General features: G+C 40.4%; 1 protein-coding gene across 1 annotated transcript; it reads left to right on the top strand.

Annotated features, from left to right (window-relative positions):
- Positions 1-338: 338 nt before the first annotated feature.
- On the top strand, positions 339-13,998 carry BNIP3L (BCL2 interacting protein 3 like). The gene is made up of 6 exons (XM_034070463.1): positions 339-524; positions 5,465-5,651; positions 7,327-7,399; positions 8,897-9,000; positions 9,766-9,915; positions 11,213-13,998. The coding sequence occupies exons 1-6, from the start codon at positions 443-445 to the stop codon at positions 11,259-11,261; spliced, it is 645 nt and encodes a 214-aa protein (XP_033926354.1). The 5' UTR covers positions 339-442; the 3' UTR covers positions 11,262-13,998.
- The last annotated feature ends 6,573 nt before the right edge of the window (positions 13,999-20,571 follow it).

The following is a 20,571-nucleotide window of genomic DNA, read 5'->3' as shown; positions in this document are numbered from 1 at the left end:
TCAGCTTACAGCTGAGGTGAGGCAATGCGTCGGTCTCTCCTGAGAGGACAGCGCTGTCTGACCGCTCTATGGAGCTCTGTGTGGGGAGGGCCGGCGCCTGCAGCCGCCATGCTCCGGGGACCTCGGGTTTGTGAAGCGGTGACACCCGGTACCTCACGGCTCCCGGAGCGCTCCCGCCATCCCCCTCACGGCCTGCCCGGCGCATGCGCGGCGGCGGCGGCGGGACGTGCGCAAGTACGGCGAGCGCCATGGTGGGCGGCGCGTGCGCAGAGGCCGGAAGGCGGGAGCGGTGCGCTCCGCGCGTGCGCAGTGCGGGAGAGGCAGGGAGGGGAGGGAGGGGGGGTGGCCGGGCCTGGAGCGGAGTCCGGTGTTGTTGTTGTTGTCCCGGCCCCAGAGGCTCCTCCGCCACCTCAGCCGCCGCTGCCGCCGGTCCTGCGCCGCCATGTCCAGCCCTCAGGAACCACCGCAGCACAACAACAACAACCCGCCCGCTGAGGGCACGCACACCGAGCCGGGCCTCAACAGTGAGTGCTGCCGCCGCTCGCCTGAGGGGAGGGGTGGGGGGGGCCGTGAGGGGCAGCGCTCGGGCCGCGACCCCTTCATCCCCTTGCTTTCTTTCCGGGGCTGCGATTGGCGGAGGACGGGGCTCGAGAGCCGCCGGGGCCAATCGGCGGCGGCGGGACGGGTGTAACTGGTTCGGCTGTGCCCGCCGGGGGGCTGTGAGGAAAAGGCGGGCTGCACTGCCTGAGGGGGCCCTGGGCGGGCGGCACTGCCTGAGGTGTCCCGGCGGAGAGCGGGGCTGGGAGCGGTGTGTCTGCGGAGCTCCGAGCGCTGAGGCAGCGGGAGCGGCTGCCTGCGGGCCTGGGACAGTGGAGGGGGCTCCATAGAGGGGGCTGCGGCCACAGATGAGGTGAGGACCGTGGCTGTGCCGCTCCTCACAGGAGCGGTGGTGACTGAGGCGGCAGCCGGTGTGGCTGAGGTGAAATGGCCACGGCAGCGCAGCCTTAGGAAGGAGCTAGCGCTGTGGCTCGGTGCGAGCTGAGGAGAGCAGGAGCAGGTTTGTTTCGTGGTTAAACTGAGTTTATTCGGTGGCTGGTGTTAACAGCTAAGATGGGGATACAGCAGGGTAGGGGGAGGAGCGTGACTGTGGGAATGAGTTTATTCAGTGGCTGAGTCAATACCACTGACGTGAGCTATTTTCCTCTATATCCGGCATCTATGTCAGCTGCTCTGCTGCATCCTTTTGTTCCTAGGATAACACTGGTAGGGCTGGTTTTTATGTAGGCTCTCGTACTTACTTGGCAGATGCTTTTCTCTCGTTTTAAACAGCTACTTCAGTGTGTCCTTTCATTTGCTTGTAATTATTAAGGATACTGCAGTCGGAGAGGTGAATAAATTGCATTAATGATTAACTGTTACCTTCGTGGTTTACAGTGTAGTTTAACTGACCACGAAATATATTGGCTGGTTGATCTCCAGTAACTCAATGGGAATTGAATTGAAGAAGAATGAAGTGTGCCGATTTCGTAACACTGCTTTTGTGTTATGGTAACCCTACACCTTGTGATAAGGACAGCAGCGTACAACAATGTTAGCCTGAGTCAAATAGGTATTTTAGCAAATTATTCAGGGCTGTTAGTGTACTTAAATATCGATTACACTTAAAGTTGCGACATGCCCAGTGTCTAACTCAATACTTTAGAAATCCTGAGCTTTGATGCTTCTGTGTTTTAGTATTTCCTTTTTGTTAACTTACTCGGTGAGATGTATTGGTCTGCTGTAAGACAGGAGCAACAAGAGATGAGCGCACTGTAAGCCTGTGCTGGATCTGCTCACATAGGTCTTATTGCTGGATTGGCACGTAGAGGCTTAGCTAAATCAATGTGATTACTGAGGGTGATGAGTGCAAAGTATGAGAGGAAATACTTGATAGTCTACGCTCTGAGAACAAAACAAATGCAACCTACCAGCTCCACATAGGCTTAGTGCTTCTTTCAGATGCTTAGCTGCTGCACAGTGCTTTGGTGTTACAGGTATATTTTCTGCCATTACATAAACTTTTCAGTGAACTTTTTTCAAGCTAATGAGCTTAGACAGTCATTTGGTTCTGTATGGTATTTGTGTGTGTTTGGGGCCTTTCTTTCAACGATTCAAAGTACTTGAATCAAAGGTCAGGAGGCCTGGGAATAAAACTGGTAACTGAACCTGTGCTTGGTTGGGTCCTTAAAAAAAGAAGGCTTGTTTGCTTTGGGAATTCTAGATGCTTCCTGTATTTTAATTATTACAAAGCTCTGTTACATATTGACAAAAAGAAGAAATCCCACCTTAGGCAGGAACACATCTAACTCTGTCATGGAAAATGTGTTTAACAATTACTATTATAGGAGTCCAAATAGCTTTCTGTTCTTTCTATTTTATTATTTTTAATGGTGTACTTCATTGTCAAAGTGATATTTCTTAGTTTATTCAAGATGACCAAGGCTTAGACTTTGTGTGAGCTACTAGTTTACCTGGTTCAAACTAGTTTGAAATATGTATATGTATATATATATATATATATATATAATGTATATATAGAATTTGTGTTGGCCTTGATATCTTCACCTCAACCACCCAAGTGAAATGACAGAGTGAATAAACAAAATGAGACTGTTCTTCTTCCACCCTGCCTCCATCCCCCAACCCCTCATCTCCCCCCCCCCCCCCCCCCCCGTTTAGCTACTGTTGTTTAAACAGTCCATCAGTTATGGAAAAACATGTAATTAAAGTCATTGTGTATCAGTTCATAGTGAAATAATTAGCCTTGGAGGATGGCCAAAATTGAAACAATTTTGGAGAAAAATACCATTCATATAAACAGTTGCGGGGTTGGTTTGTTTGTTCTTCCAAAGTGTGTGTGATGTCATTTGTGAAGGGAGGAAAATGCCACCACATCTCTAAATTTTCCCACTCTTAATTCTACTATATTTCCCATTTTACTGTCAAGTAGAAATATAATTATATTTAATATAATCAAGATTTCTCATGTGGGTGGTTAATGTAACTTCCTTAGTTCTAGAAAAAGCTTGGGGCAAAAACCACTGTCTATTACTTGGGCAGTTTATTCTCACATGTATTCCTGTGCATCTTATATTCCTGTGCATCTTTTCAAAGAAGCAGAGACTTCTTCTAATCAGTCTTTGAAACTGCATGGGCTCTCTGGCTCCTTCTTCCAAACCGGTTGTGACTGCCTGTGGGAGTATGTAGCATGTTTTAGCTTGATGTCAGATTACACTTCATTGGATGTATTTTGCCTCATTAAAAGTGAGGTCAGATGGAGAACGTGCCTCTTGCCATGTAAACTGCTGCTCAACTTGCTGAGACTCTTTGCTCACAGTTTGAGTGTTCTTCCTAGTATGACCACCACATGTTTTAGATAAATGTTAAATTTTGTCAGACCAGGTAAACATTAATAAAGATTTTTATTTATTTTATTTAGAAATTAGGCACTGGCGCTTATCATAAATCTGAAATAAGACAGTCTGTGACTCGTGCTGACTGGTCTGAGCAAAGGCTGCCTTCTCCTGGTTAACACTTCGTTATCTGAGAAGTTGTGTAGTTCAGAGTTTGCATCGTGTGATTGTGCACAAGAGCTCTGTGCACACCCTAAATACCTTGTTTGTGAATATAGCTTGGGGAAACCAGACTTGTAAACCACCTGTACTCTTTAAGAGTATGATGCTTGCATGGTCATCAGTATAATGGTGTACTTAATAATTGGTACTAACTCTGTTTCAGCTTCACAAAATCAAGTTGAAAGTAGGTGAACTTGTTGTGACATACATCCCTTTTTGTGTCTCTGTGTTCCCAGACCCAAAACTTTGCTATAAAAAAAAAAGTGCAGGCACTCTAAAGTACATGTCAGAAGTCAAGAAATTACTGTCACAATTTAGAACCTGTGCAAATAATGTTTATAAAGTAGTTTCAACGTTTGTTTTTGTGTCTTTAGGCTTTCTTTTATTTGTTAGATTTTTTTACCTCTCTGGTGAAGATGTCAGAACACCAGAAAATAAACCAGTCAACCCAACACAAAAAACCTGAAAGCTTCATGAGGCATAAATTAAATTACACAGGACTTGTGATGACAATACATTTGACTGATAGTGGAAAATCATGTTGCATTGAAAACAGTATGCTTTTGAGAAGCTGGAGATCTTTCCTTCTGTAGTCATGGCTAGTAAACTGTATGGCCAAATGATTCTTGATACATGTCTTGATGAGAATATTGGAAATTGTAGTTGGATATGAAGGGCATTTAAGTGTTTGGAACAGATAGAGCAGTAGAAGTCTGTTCTATCTTTACCTCATGATATTAAATAACATGTTTACAAATTAATGTTTTTGAAACCTCTTTGTTTCCAATTGCAGCATGTCACTACTGAACATACCAGTAAATGCTGGTTTGCATTTAGTTAATGTGCACATAAAATGCAAGCAAAGACATTTAGAACCCAAAAATCAAAATCTTCAACCTAACCACAGAGTATATGAACTTCTTGGCAGCCATCTTTATCATTCAGGATACACTCTTGCTCTTTGTCAAATCTCAGTGCACACATGGAAATCCCATGGCCATAACTAAAAAAAAAAGAAAGGGTGGGGGGGGACATGCCAGTAAATCTCAACTTGTAGGCTGTAGAGCTGTCCCTGAGGAAATTAAAAGAAGGGAGGTAGGAAGAGGCTGAAGTAATGGCATTGAAATTATTAACTGTTATTGCATGTGAGAGCTCTGCATTTCTCATACTACTCAGTTCTTCATTTTGGCTTCTTAGCAGTGAAATCTTTTAATCCAGCTGTAATGAGATGTACATTAGTATGGTACTTCAGTTCTATAAGGAAACATAATGCCTGCTTCAGGCATCTGATGGTTTGAGCTGTGGTGGGATAGGAGAGGTGGGAGGTGTTTGGTAGAGGGCTGACAAAGTTGAGTGAGGGTTGAGAACGGCAGCCTGCCTGATGTGTATGAAAATCAGGGTTTGATCTGGAGCCTTTGGAAGTGGAAGGAAGAAGGAGAATATGAAATGGCAGATGGGGAGTTGTAGAGTTGGGGACTAGCACTTGAAAATGTCCTTTCAAAAAGGAATGTAGAGCAGGGAAGTGGGTGACTAGTGTCATAGCTAATACATAGCTAATTGAAGCCTCAAACTGCAAAGAGAAACATGGCCTATTGAAGTATTAATATTTGAGGAGAGAGTGGGCATATTTGGCTAGTTTTGGAGGTAAGTAGCAACAAAATACAACTTTTTAGGGGTGTTTTTGTTGATGAAAGAAGAAGAAACATGTTGCTCTTGCCTGCAGTACATGTTTATGAGTTTTCTCCCCAGTAGCAGTGTATGTTATCAGAATTCACCATGTTTGTTTCTGTGTCTAATTGATAAACTTGAGATGGGTTTTTAATTGAAATGGTGTCTGGCTGGCCCAACAGGTTCCTGGGTGGAGTTACAGATGAACGGCAATGGCAATAGCAACGATAATGGCAATGGGAAAAACGGAGGTCTGGAACATGTCCCTTCATCATCCTCCATTCATAATGGAGACATGGAAAAAATTCTCCTGGACGCCCAGCATGAATCAGGACAGAGCAGTTCGAGAGGTAGTTCCCACTGTGACAGGTAAAGAGATGTTTGCTGTCCTGCCTGCAGTTTATAGCAGGATTTTATCCTGTAGATGTTAACGGGGACATACAGCTTTTTCTCGGGTTTAAGTTTGTTATGCTCCAGGATTTGGAGTACTTGCTGGCTTGTGATAACTGGTTATTAAGTAAGACATCTGATTCGGAAAGTTGGTCGTTGCTACACAGAAAGCTGAGGAATCCAGGAGCTGGAAAGTCACCTCAACATGACAGTTAAATTTCACGTTGTCATAAATCACATGTGGTGTAAAAAATACCTAATTTTACTGGCTTTATGTTTAGTCAAATGTACTAAAATGTATCACTGGGTTTAACAGAAAAAGAGATCCTCAGAATTTGTACTCTTTTGATTTCAGTGTTCTGCTTTTTGTCCTGTGAAGGCAAAATATTTTTTACCTAACAGTATAATTCTTCAAGGCATATGTGAGCATTATGACTCTTCTGTGTTCATTATACCTTTTTCTAGGAAGTTTTGGGGCAGTTTGGAAATCCTTGAGCAATTTTTAGATAGAATTTCAGCTGTCCTGCTTGTGCCTGCCTTGGTTTTGCTGGGTGAATGTAGTTTAACTGTAATGTCTACTGGGTAGCCTACGTAAGTAGTTGGTAGATATAAACGCTATATAAAATTGGTTAGGCCCGATTTAATGACTGAATGTAGTACACTGTTTGAAAATAATCCATAGGAGTATTTAAAATAGAATGGTTACATTTATAGAAAACAAAATTTGCTGCATCTATGTTGCTAAGAAACAAGCTGTCAGAGCTGTCGCCAGTAGACTGCTTTCCAGTTCACTCAGGAACGTTGGCTAGATGATGGTTGTATAGCTTCTTTTACTAGCAGAGGATTTTCAATTATTACCCACGTTTTAAGTGAATGAGGCAGATTTCTTTTTTAAACTTATGTTTCCATTTGTTAACTTTTGGGTAATTCTTTTTCCCTTGTGACAGTTGAAGTAACATTCAAGAAATACTTTGTATTCTGTTCAGAGTAAATTGCTCTGAAATGTGGTGGTTTGGGTTCTCTTTTGCATATATCTAAAATACACCTTTTTTGTGAAAGCTTAATTCAGGTTAAAAAGGTGCCTTTATCATTTTAATGAGACACCTTTCATTGGTGCATCATGCTGCATTTTATATTGTTCATTACTTGAGTTCTCTGGGGTTTGGTCACTTGAGGTGCGATAGTTGATTAATTTCTCAAGTAGATTACTGAATGTTTAATACTCAAAGTGAGGCTAACAAGGAATGTGTATTCTTGCCAAGCATTAAAAGTTTTTTTCATGTGTGATATTTCTGCTTGGAGTTGTACAAAAAGAGGTATAATTCACAATGCTAGCAATGTTACCTAAGAGAAATAAGGGATCTGAAGGTTTTGTGTGGCAGTTTTTGGTCAATGCTCTTTGCTTTAGTGGGAGGTTGGTGAAGCTGGTTGAGAAAGGTAGGTTTATAAATGGGGGGAGAAAATGAAAGATCATAGGGTTTGGAAGACTTTATAGTACTGATACATTTGATCTGAAGGGTAGTCTGTACCTTACAGGAATAGTGTGCAAAAGTGCATGTGGAAATGATTCAGATGAGATGCTGTTAATACTAACAATTCTTTAGGTGACAGCATATTATGACAAAATGACATAACAAAATCAATTTCTCTTTAGCCCTTCACCTCAAGAAGATGGACAGATAACTTTTGATGTGGAAATGCACACAAGTAAAGACAGTAGTTCTCAGGTATTTCTTTATTAACCTTTAAAATACATGAATTAAAAATGTTTTCAGTTGTGGATATTGTATACAGATCATGTGTTTGTATAAATCCGCTGTTGTGTCAAAAGTCTTAAAATGTTATATATCTTATGTGTCAAAAAATCATTGAACAGTTTGATAGCAAATTTGTTTTTCATTCTGAGATGCTAAACTTGGCTTATGTTACTTTAAGTTATCTTTTAAGGAGTTACATTAAAACACACTTCAGAATGATTATTTTTAGCCACAGGACAGGGTTAGTAAACTTTATTTAGGCTTACATTTTGTATTGACTTGTAGAGATTAATAGGTTTGAAGTGAGGGGAAAAATGAGGCTCCATCCCTAAAGCTGAGAATTGCCCTGCTTAGTAGCAGTCATATTATTTTCTAGCACTGTTTGCACTGCATGTGTCAAACCTGTTTTCTTTGAAATGTTTATATTTCTGCACAGGATTTTAAAGGGTTCAGTTTATTGCTCTACAGATAGTCAGCTCACATGATAGTGAGTAATTGCCATAATACAAACTGAGAGGAGACTAATGCTGAACTCTTAGTTTTATCATTTAATAGAATTTGCTGTCCTCAGCAGTATAAGTAAAAAGCATTCCTGGAAGAATGAAACCTTGCATTTAATTTTGTCAAAGACCTGGCTGAACAGTAGGACTATTTCAGCTCTGCTCTGTAGAGCCGCAAGGATTTGAGTGAAGTTGATGGTCTTTTGTGACTGTTGTATTTGATGACTTCTGGGTTTGGTATGGTTTTTGCTTTAATGTTAAGCAGTATATTTTACTAGGGGTAGATCAGGAAATTGTTTTAATGCAAAGGAGGAGTTTGTACCAAAGTCAGTGGCGTTTTCTTGTCTATTTTATTTTTACCTATGTGGTAACACTTTAATAATGTAACATTAAATCTTTGGATCAAGACAACTAGTAGTTGTGTTGTGAATGCTTGCCTTTCCCTGCTCCATCTGGGATGCAGCCAGTAGAAGCTGCTAGTTGCAAGTAATATAAATTTTTAAACAGCTAATAACACATTTAAAGTTAAAATACTATTTCTAAATCCTTTTATTTGGCTTTCTGTGCTTTAGCCACACTCTGTATGCTTTAAATCAAATGCCATCAACTGCAAGTTTTTGCCATTTGTGAAAACATGCATACTTTTTACATAATGCTGGTTTATTACATTAAGATTTAAAGAATAATTTTATTTATTTATTTCAAATTTTTGTTAAAACCCAAGTATCTTGCAATGATTTGGAAGTCCTGCATATAGGAGTAACGTTTGTGGTATACTGACTTGTGCAGATTCTCCTGTTAGCATAATAAAATCTTTTCTAAATAATCAGTAGCCCAACACTTGCTCGTTTATCAGGTGCCACCATTTGGTGCTTATCATTTTAGCACTGTTGTTGTTGCTCTCAGTTTAACACCATAAGGAGGAGCTAACTGAATGTTACAAGGCTTGTCCTGTATATATTTTCAGTCTGAAGAAGAAGCAGTAGAAGGAGAGAAAGAATTGGAAGTTTTGAAGAAAAGTGCTGACTGGGTGTCAGACTGGTCAAGTAGGCCTGAAAACATTCCTCCTAAGTAAGTTAAGCACTATTTGAATGAATATTTTTATATGAAAGAGAGAACAATCATAAGTTGCATGGAATTACTCTGACTCTTCAAATAGGATCATATTGGAAAAAGATTTCTCTTTGGGGAGGCTTTACAAAGTCAAAACAATGAAGTGTGGAAATCTTAATAGCAACACAATTATATTTTTATTAAAAGTAATATCAATCCACAGCAAACTGAGTAAACTTTTTGTGAGGGTTTCTTGATAAAATTATAATTACTGGAAGAGCTGGGGACTTGGAGTTGGGATTCATGGCATTTAGTTTGGCTTATTGAATGGAATAGTGTTAAGCAAGTCTCCTAAATTCTTGTACCTTTTTTTCTTTCTATGTAAAATATGTAATGTTCATCCGTGGAAGGGGAAACATTGAGATCCTTGAGTGCAAAGCATTTTTATTAAAATAGAGGATGCTGTCTAAATCGGGCAGACTTCTGTCTCTATTTGGAACAAAAAATGAGGCTCTTGCTAACCAATCACATCCTGAAATTCTCTCCCTCGGACCTACCTCTCTCTCTTCAGTTACTGCTCCCCTTGTCTCTATACTGTCTGTGTAAGTGGTCTCTCCACAATCCCTCCTACTGTTCTCTTTGGTTCCTTACTCCACGTAAGGGATCTTTAGCTATTTGTACTTAAAAAACTGTTCCTACAGAGATCTGTGCTTTTGTGTGCAAAAAAAATAAAGAAACAAAAATCTTACTGGATTTTTTCTCCTTCTTTCCCTCTTCTTTCAGGGAATTTCATTTCAGACATCCCAAACGTTCAGTGTCTTTAAGTATGAGAAAAAGTGGAGCAATGAAAAAAGGTGGCATTTTCTCTGCAGAATTTCTTAAGGTTTTCATTCCATCTCTGTTCATATCTCATGTTTTGGCTTTGGGACTAGGGTAAGTATTAACCTAATTCTCACTTGAACTTTTGCATCTGGCTTTGCTTTGCCACTTGTATGCCAGGTACCTGCTGAAAAGGACTTTAGCTAGAATATTTGTTGTTGCACCTAGCTCAAGATAGACTTAGTACACTTTTTGGAATGCAGGAAAACATTGCAGCAATTAAAACATTTCAGCCCTTAAAATGTTTTATTTCTACAATAGATCAATTTTCTTGTATTGAAAATGCATGGATTATCATGAACTTGAAAATAACCCTTGCAGTTATAACGTGCCTTTTGATTATCCACATGTTCTACTCATATATGCTTCAGGTTATCATGTAGAGAAAGGACAGAGTAAATGGAGCACTGCTGTAACTTCTACTAACCATTGCAAAACCACATTGTATAAATACTAATGCTGAAGTTCTCGTGTGTATGGCACATACTCTGTTATTTTCAATGTATAATGCTGCAATTGTGTGATATTACTCAAAGTTAAGGTTGGGCTACTTAAAGAAAGGTACACGAAATACTGCATGTGTCCTGCAAGATCAGCTACAACTCTGCTCAGCACTGCTTTCGTTGCCTGCATAATCCAACATAATCTCTCTGTTTGCTTAATCCTTGTGTTATGTTCATTCATTTTATGTCCTTCTGTCATGGGGCAAAGACATGTTCTCAAAATGTTTTTGTATAGCTTCTTATTTGTTTTTCAGAGTCTAGTTTCAGTGTCTCTTTAAATTCCTGTAAACGTTTAAATAAATTAGGAAGGTAGAATATATGAGAATATATTGTAAAATATTTGTACTATAGCAAAATTATGTGTTTCCACAGCGAATTAATTCATTTGTTAGAGGTCAGTGTTTGCGTAGCTCCTCAGTGCTTTAAAGCTCACCCCTCCCTTTGTAAGCAGTAGTTTATTGTGTAGATCCTCAGTGCTCAGTGTTGTAAAGCTCACCTCCTCCCTTTATAGGCAGTACTTTATTTGTTTTATTGTAATAATCCAGGAGGGTTGCTCGGCTCCTCAGGAGTCCCTGTGTCAGGTACTCCACAGACACGACACAAACTTTTGGACTGGGGTTTTCAAATGAGCTTGGGACTGGAAGAAACCCGCTTTTACTGAATGTTGATAGCATCAGTGCTTCTAGGCTCATCTGTAAATCTCACTCTTCAGGTAATTTTATAGAAATGATGTCCTTGGAAAAATCTCATCAGACTTAGTGAAAGACACACTAGCTGAGTGCGTGCAAACTGTTTGGAAAACGGGGAATATCTCTGAAATACGATATGCCTTATACTTTTTATTTCAGCATCTACATTGGAAAACGACTGACCACACCTTCAGCCAGCACTTATTGAAAGATGGAGTGCAAAACCTGGAAATCCACGTGACCTGTGAAGGTGTTACTGTCTCATTTAGTACATTTGACTTGAGACCATTTTAAGCATGACCTTGACTTCACCCTTTCCTTACATATCCAGGTTTTTGCTAACTCTGGAATTCAGTATTGTGTTGGAACTCTGTTGAGGTGTTTCGCTATCTACATTCTTTCCCTCTCTTCTCCCATTCCCCTGCCTCTTGGCCTGCAAGACACGTCAGAGTTGCTGAACGGAGTTTACAACTGTCTATATGTTGCAAGGGCTTCTCTCAATGCAAAATGCCACCAGCAAGTTTAATTTTATCAGTGATGCTGTTGCCTCCTTAGTGCAACCTGACTTAAATTGCAGTTGTGCATGGTATAAATGTTGACTGTATAATGGTGATAAAATTAACAGGTTCTTTGGAAGAAAATTATTGATTGGAGTGAGAATGAATTTTTCTTTGGGAAAAGGAACCCAAGCTGGTTGTGAAATAAACTAAGAACTCACTGGCAATAAAAAACAGTTTAAATCAGCTTTTGGGGGAATTTACTTGGCCCTATGTATTGGCTAACATCATTTGATTTGCAGGAGGCAAAGACTGCATAAATTTTAAAGTAGGATAACTAAATCCATCAGCATATTTTAATATTAGGTAACTGTTGTAATCTTGTCTTTTCTATGAAGTCAGCTCCCCGTTCCTTGTAGGAAAACCTGTCTGATGCCTAGAAAATATTAGAGAAATTGCATTGTTTGCATGTGAAGAAGCTTTTCTTTACCTGTTTTCTTAAGGGAAAATCTGAAATGTGAAAATTTTCCTTTTAAAAGTAGTTTTAAATTAAGGAAAAACCCAACAGCTGTAGGTGTAGTTAGACTCTGTGTAAAAGGGTATGATTCTGTTTGTTGTGGAACCATTTACAAGTAGGATGATAGAGCAGTTTCTGAAAGCAAAGCATTTGACTGATCTTTAAGGGGGACAATCTTGCAAGAGTGTGAAGATTCAGAAGTTGTCAAACTCTGAAATGTCTTCTGCAAAGGAGTTTTCAATATTCCTCTCTCTCATTGTTTACTGTACAATCTCCTTTGGGGATACATGGAATCTGAAAGTCACTCGTGGTGTCTCATGTTAGATAGACTCTTCTCACTAATGTTGTTGAACTTTTATCTTAGGGAACATTAAGCCTTGTCCTCCTTCAGTGACACTTCTTTTCAAAATGTGAAGCTTTAGTACCAAATTGTTACAAAGCGTTGGGACAGTCACGTCCTTAAATAGATTTTATTGGATTTCAGAACATGTAGCATGACTCTGAAGGATAGAATACTCTTTTTTTATATATATATGAAATATATTAAAAATATGATATAGACTTTAATACTAAGTAGGGAACCAATGCTAATTGTAAGACTAGCAAAAATCTCATTTAAATAAAAACTTTAATAGGCTGACTTGTAGATGATAAGAAAACATAGTCAGCCAGTTTGGAGAGAACAGCTACATAGAATTATTTGCTTGCATCAGACTATAGAAAGTTGATGATTTGAACTAGCAGTGATGGCTTGAAACAGTTGATGCGTAGAAGTTAAATCCCCATTGAGACTTGGGTTTTAGTTAGCTCTCAGAAAGTAAAAAAAGTGAAGTATAAATCCACTGCTAAACTATTTATTTTTATTCTCTACTTCTGAATGCTGTTACAGAATGCTTTCAGGGTGAAAGGGGGGGCAGCCTAACAACAAATCCTCTTGAAGACATCTGCTTTTCTTCTAAGTGGCACTTGAGTTGCCTACAACTGCATATGGGTTTCAAGTGTGGATATTGGGTTTCACCCAAAGGTGGGGGAGGGAAGGGGGAAGTGGTGAAGGGTGTTTTAGTATTGAGTACATAATTTCACAGACCTAAAACCCAAGGGGATGGGAGAAAGGCTGAAACACTTTTAGTTCTAATTATAGCACCTTGTTTTGTATGGAAATTGGAGTAACAGAAAAATAGATTTTTACCAAATAGGGACTACTTTTTAATAAGAGAAAACTTTACCCCTTTCTAAATTAAAAGATAATTCTTCAGAATTTAGTATTTAGTAAATACTATTGCAAGCTTGTGGCTAGAGTATCAACACAACTTAGGCTATTTGAAGGAGCCATGAAGTCAAATTTGTGAAAACTACAGGTGAGGAATGGATACATGATCACTGTAATACTTGCTATGATACAGTGCAGTATTTATTGATACCCTACTATAAGCTTCAGCTGAAAGTCTACAACTTCTAGTTTTACAATGAACAGAAGCAGATTGCTGTATAATTTGAAAAGGGGTTTCAACTATTGCTAGTTGAAGTTTTGTTAAGACAAGTGTTGTTTAAAAAGCTTTATACCTGTTTACAGTTTTGGAAACACAGACGTAAGCTTCATTTTTCTTACATTCAGTGAAAACTGGCCTAGAATATTTGTAAATAGTATCAAGAAAAACAAATGCATAAACTCGCACATGAAAACCGCAGCAGGCAAGCGTAACTGCAGCAAATGCATCTTTACTTACTGGTTTCAAAAGTGCAAGCTGAAGATTGTTAGAAATTTGACTTTTTTAATTGACGTTTGTTGAACTATTGGAGTTAACTGAGCCAAAGTGATTATGCATTCTTCATAAATTAGTTAGCACTTTGTAACATTATATACAGTTTACAGTACATGTATAAGTTGTAGCTTATAAACATTTTGTGCCATTAAAGCTCTCACAAAACTGGTTGTCTTGAAATTACTTCATACTGCGCCTCTCTTTCTTCTGTTTTCTTGTTTTTACAGGCCTGTTCTGTGTAATGCTTTGTGGAACTGTTGTGTTCTGGGTTAAATGAACATTGAAGCTGCTGTGTATAGGCTGGACTCATTTGTTTGCAAAATTGCTTGGGGTTGGTTTTTAGTGACTCGGGCTGATGTGCTTCTTTTCCTGAAGCACTTCATACAAACATTTCCATTGTCAGCATTGTCCATCTGTGCCGAGTCCTCAGCACCTTATCCAGGAAAACTTCTAAAGCAAAGTAATGTAGCGGCATATGAAATGTAAAGTAGAATTTATGAGATTGTGTGCATAACTAGTCAGCTCTGTTGTACGCCTTGTGTTTCTCTTCTGTTTACTAATTCTGTTGCAGACTAAAGAATAAGGGAGCTCAACCCTAACTGTTAATCTGTCTCCATAGTTTTGGTTCAAGAGCACTGGTCATTTATGGGAGTACCGTGTGGAGAGTTGTTCTAAGTGTAAAATGTGAGCACTCTGATATTGTTACTGCCCATTTTCATTACCTGGTGATTGTTTTTCATGTTTTTAATATAAAAGTCCAGAACTTTATGAAAAATTGTTTTGTTTATTCAGAGACATAAGATAAAATTAGAAATCCTGCTTTTGGAGAGTGTAGATGTCTGGGAGTTACTGTGAGACCTGGGTGTGAAGCTTTGCATTATTACTACTTTGAAACTGCTTTGGGGAACATGGTTGTTGGGATTTGTTTCTCTGCGGCCCTTTGTTTCTCAACACATTTATTTAGTAGGTGTTGTGGGGGGAGAAATCATTGTGTCCTTCAAAACTCTTCTAGTTTTAATGGAATGTTTTATAAAAGAATAAATACAAGATAATATTATGTAAAACAGCATTATCTTTACACGAAGATTATTCTGGTATAAATCACATTTTGAGGACTGTCTTCAAGTTTCTTTTCATTCTTGTACAGGAGTGGTAAGAGAAGTGATTTGTTTTCATACTTACTTTAGAGCAGCTCAGTGATATTGCTTGTCTTTTCAGCTTAATGCAAAGGAACTGGACAGGTGAACTCCATGGTACCTTCCTTTCCTCTGTAATCAGCACCAAGAAATAGAGATTTAGCTAAGTTAGCTATTCACATGAGACTGATGGGAGATGGTGAGTCCTGTGTTCAAGCGTACCTGTATATATATGAAAAGATTAGGATTTACTTTGAATTCTGTATTTTATGAAGAAGTTCTATAAAAATGTTATTTAGACATTTGTGTGTGTACATACATTTAAAATCCTAATTCTGTGCAAGTGTTTGTAGAATCTTTGCCTTGTACTTAGTTATGTATGAAGACTGTGTTTTGTTTGGGTCTTGAAATACAAATAAAATGCTAGGGCTCTTGAGCTGAAACCTTAAGATACTCCTAGAAAAGTCCCTGCTGCAAACAGCATTTCCATGAAAAAAGGAAAAAGTCCATTAATTTCTCTTTCATTAAATCACTTCATGTCCTGTCCTGTTTGTTAGCTTGGCTAAGCACAGCTGACTCAGCCAAACTTCTGCTTGCAGGACCTGGAGTATGATCTGTCTTGACATTAGGGGGAGGGCGAGTGGTGGCTTTCCATTAGGGAAAGTAAACATGACTGAACTTTGAGCTGCTGCCAGAAAATAGAGAGTATGGAAACTGGCATTTTCTGTTTTAAACTCTTTCATAACACTTTTCTGATAGGACTGTTGGTTACTGAAACAAAATACTGCCTTGTTTTGGTGTGTGTTTCCTGGTTTCATGAGATCTGCAGTTTCCTCAGGTAGGGTATGTGGTGACTTACATGAGTTTAGATCTCACACTGTTAGTGTGTAGTTGATCTCTGTAATTGAAGTTGGTAAAGCCCTGGAGGCTGTCTGTTCAAGAGACTGTTTTGCTTTCACCTCAAAGGAAGCAGGTTATAAAGAAAGTATTTTGTCTTGTTTCTAGGTAAAGAGTGTGATGCAGGCTTGGTAAGTCAGCTACATTGGGAATCGGCTCCGAACTGGATTGTTTTCTACCCTTTTGTGTAAGAAGTCCTCCTGAAGACCTGGAGGATGATTGTAACAAGTGTTCACTTCCAGTGCCACTGCATAAAACACGATTGCTTACAGCTTTGAACTGGGTACAGAATGGAGCTCACAGACAGATGTTCTTGCTTGTTGGAGGTGACATAAAGCAGAACCTGCAGCTGGCAATATTTGAGCTTCAGAAAGACTGGTTAGGTGTTGGTGAGAGGGTAGTGAGTCAGGCAGGCACTGACAGATGTCCCTGGTGCTCTGCAGGCTGGTTCAGGTGGGCAGAGGTCTGCAGCAATCCCTACCTGTGCCTAGCAGTGTAGTGGAACAGCCAAGGTCTGAGTGAGCTGTGGAAACTGGCCTGGGACAGGGGCAGGGTTTGGCATGGTTGTGCTGCCACTGGGAAGGAACAGCGTTCCTTCTTCCTGGGGTTATCTGGTTGGCTCTGGTTGCAGGAAGCAGCTTTTAAGAAATACAGCTATTTTTGTAAATACTGATAAGGTAGGAACAAATGTTCTGAATGTAGTCAAAGCAGGATGGATACTGCAGTTGGATTTTTAGTTTTTGCCTTGTAGCCTGTGGGACTGTGCTGTCTGGAAGTGTAGCAGCCCTCAAATAGTTTTGCAGTGAGTGTGACATAAAATCTGTTTGTCCTTGAAGGCTTTTTAGGTTGCTGCTGAATTAGTTGGGTTTAAAGCTGTGTGCCTGGAGTACAACTGACATCTTCAGTTCTTGCAGAGGGCCTGTTTTTACCCTCTTGCATGAGTAGGCTGTACCACTACCAGAAGACTATACAGACTTGCTTACTGTATGTGCCAACTGTTCTATTTCAGAGTGAGAAGCAATGACAATTAGAGCTGCCTCTCTAAGAGCACTGACAGGTAGAAGAGATCTCTGGGGTTCCTAGCAATTATTTTAATAGCTAGCTTCATTTCAGAAGCAATATTATGTGCCCATTTCCGATTTCTTCTCCTAGATGGCAGCTGCAGTGAAGTATCTCTAGTGTACTTTCTAGCCTTAGTTTGCAGCATTGCAGCTTGCCTGGATCTGATGTTGGGCTTTGGCTCTGTGTGCTAAGAATTGGATTCTGTCTAGTTAAATTAACAGCTATCTGGGGAATGGCAGAACATGTCCAGGCCTTAAACTCTGCTATGTTTTCATAGGGTTACAGGCATGTTTGGGCTGGCTGGCTGGAGATGTATTGCTTTTAACATATTTGGGATAGAAACACAAAGAGCTGCACAGTCATAGCAATGAGTTAAAATGATCAGTGACTTAGGAGAGGAAGCTTCTTCCTCCCACTGAAACTGCTGAACAAAAATATGAACCTCCAGGACCAGCATTCTTCTGTGAATCACTGCCAAGAGCCTAATACTCGGAAACAGATTTTTACTGTGCATGGTTATGTTGCCTCCACTGTGTTCTCTGTGTATGTGCATGTGTGTGTGTGCATGCAGGCTGGAGTGGGGAAGGGGAGAGAGGAGGTGTGGCAAGAGAAGCATCCACAATGAAGGCGTGAGTCCTTTCCCAGTGCTGTAACATTTTCCTATAGGCTTCCCTGCTAGGTGAGGAAGCACGGCTGGGTAAGAAACCTCCCCAATTGGCTGGTACTGCGGTGGTACGATAAGTGATGTCACCAGATTGTATTCTGGCACTTTTCAGGCTCAGGCTTTTATTTCCTAGCAGAAATGTGTATATGAGAGAGAGAACAGTGCTAAAAAGTGCTCTGGTCCATTTCCTTCTGCAGAAGTGAGAGTTACTTGTAAATCATTGCTGTTCTTTATAGGAGTGCAGTCAGAGTGAAGTGAATGTGAGATTAGTGTGTGTGTGAATTAGATATCACTGCTTCTGCTCAGGAGTTATGGGTTTTCAAAGAGCAAGCAAAAAGCTGCTGGAAATGTGCTGATGAATGATGTGAGAAAGATGGATGCAGTGGCACTGAAAGCATTATGTTAGTTGTGAGCATTTATGAATAGGAAATCAGATGAGTATAAGAGAAAAGGAGGGGCACAATGGAAGAGATTTTCTCCTAGCCTGTGTCTCTGTCTTTGACACTTGTTTTGTGATGCTGAATTCTACAAACATGGGAAATGTCTTTTTTGCCCCAAAGTGCTTGTATGTTGTTCCTGATGTACATACCTAGTTGAGCATGCACATTTGCATGCATAATTGATAGTGTCCCTGCAATCCAAACCAGCACAAGCTGTGCAACTTACCCATTGACATCTTTCCAGTTTATTTTACTCTTTTTCACTGGGCAATTTGACTGGGTTTATTTTATGTGCAGCTTACTTTGAATTTGTTCTCCAAGCATTAAGTATTTTTATTTTTAATTGAGCTAGAAATATGAAGTGTTTTGTTTTCCAGGATGAGTAGTTGAAGGAACCACCTTCTTTGTGCCACGGACTTAATATTGGCTCTTTGTGACTAGGTCTCCCGTGTAAAATGGAAATACTAACCTACCATAGAAAGGTATTAATGACATAATTTAAAAGGAAAGGATTTCTGTCATCTTTATGTGTAAAGATCTCCAATGACAACCACGACAACCAATGATACATTTTCCAGATTCTCAGCCAGCACAGATGATTTTAGTGCCAGGAAATGGTATGCTGATGTGTGCTCTCTGACCTGTCTTGCCTTGATTAGCTTTTGAATTACATGGTGTGTCTGTCTTTGCTTATAAGGCCAGATGTGATGACCCGTGAAGCAATTACTGAAGTTATATTCCTATGGAAGAATACTCCTGAGAGACTCAAATTTGTGTGGAACTCAGTTATTTTTGGTGAGCTGTTTTTGTGAGGCCTATCTTAGAGAAGTAATGAGATGATGATCTTTAATCTTAAATTACTGAACTGGACTCACACGTTAGCATGCCAAGTCAGTAAGTGTACATTTAATCTCTGCTTTTGATAGTGTAATGTGCATATTTCACATTGATGTACAGTCCAACACTATTTGTTCAGTGTGCTCAAGCAATGTAACTGCTGTATGAGCTTTATGAGGGTCAGGATCTGGTAATTTCTTTCCTTGTTTCTGCAAAGAATGAGTACACGTGGAACCTCACTAGAGAGTGGTGAGTCTCTGTTCAGTGGCTGTGGCCATCAGCTTCTTCGTGTGACCCAAACTAGGGGGCTGTGGCTGATGCTGTGTGCAGCATGGCTGGAGCCTACAGTTGTACTTGTGCATTAGAATGTAGGTGACACAAAGTGGGATGTCATGTTGAGATCCTTTCTCTTTCAGTGTTTGCACAGAGCCTGCTAGATAACTTATTCCCTACCATTTTTTGTCGGCAAGGAAATCTGCATTGTTCCTGAGGCAGAATCCAGTGGCCTTCCCAGACCTCCTGTGGAGAGCGATGAAAACCTCCTTGGTAAGCCTGAAGTGCTTTTAGCACATGCACTGGGGCAGTGAGCCAGAAACCTAATGCTGATCTATCTCTAGAGGTTAGGGAGAGTGATTAGGAGATTGGTTGGACAGAATAATTTAAACCTTTTGAAGGCTTTTGTCCAGTGCACCACTGAATATCTTCTTCTTTTGACTTTTCAGAGGAATGAGGCTTGATTAGTGTTCAGATGTACTGTGCTGACACCACTGGTTTCTTCCTTAGAACTGTAATTATATTCAGCCATCAGCTCCTTTTTTTCTAAGTAAGTTTCTATGTCAAGCTTCTAAAAGCTGGCTAAATATATTTGATTTTATCATTTCTGCCTCGATTTGCTAGCAGCCTGGAACATCAGATCTCTGCTGTCCCATGCTGGCTTTAAGACCTGCTCTCTAGAATCTGTGACACTGCTGGGCTGTCAGAGGGCTCTGTAGGACATGTAATGTACTAGAGCTGGGACGCTCACCTGAGCTACTGGTGGAAGCCGTGGCAAAGAATTCATGTGAGGATTCTGGAGAAGCAGTGGATGCTACCCAGTGTCCTTGCCTCTTGTCAGAAGAGGACTGGTCTAAGTACTGGGAAGAGAGGCCAAGGCTTCTAGGCAGGCTTAGAGTTACAGTAACCCAAGTTTGTGCTGTGCCTTATTCTTCACTGGGAGTTGCAGATTTCAGCAGGGTAAAGCAGAGGCTTATTTTCTGAAGGATGACTGTATGAAATGCAAGCAGCTCTAATTCATCAGCTGTACTGATAAGAGACATGGGTCAAGTTCCCCATGTACAGGCCTTCTTTTGTGGGATGTAAGTGCTACCCAGGCCTTATGCCAGATCTCTGCTCAGAAGTGGACATTGCTTGGACTGCTTGTGAAGGAAATGCCGAGCCCTTTTCCAGCATTGGGACCTCCCAGGCAATTCCAGGTTGCCATGGCCACACAGCCTGATTCAAAGCCAGCTGAGTCCACTGGCTGCTGCAGGCTTCAGTGTGAGGGACAAAACCCAGGAGCCTGCCCTGACAGCTATTCCTTCTGTAATCTTGTTAGTGATCCGCATTCCGCAGCCCAAAGTGGAGGTTCAGTGGTGCTGAGTCTGATGCTCAGGAGCTGCTGTGCTTTTCTCATAGCTCTTCTGCTACACTGAGTTCAGTTCTGTCT

This window comes from Melopsittacus undulatus, chromosome 18 (genome assembly GCF_012275295.1).
Source record: "Melopsittacus undulatus isolate bMelUnd1 chromosome 18, bMelUnd1.mat.Z, whole genome shotgun sequence".
Taxonomy (NCBI): Eukaryota; Metazoa; Chordata; class Aves; order Psittaciformes; family Psittaculidae; genus Melopsittacus; species Melopsittacus undulatus.
This window is presented reverse-complemented; position numbering and strand designations above follow the sequence as displayed.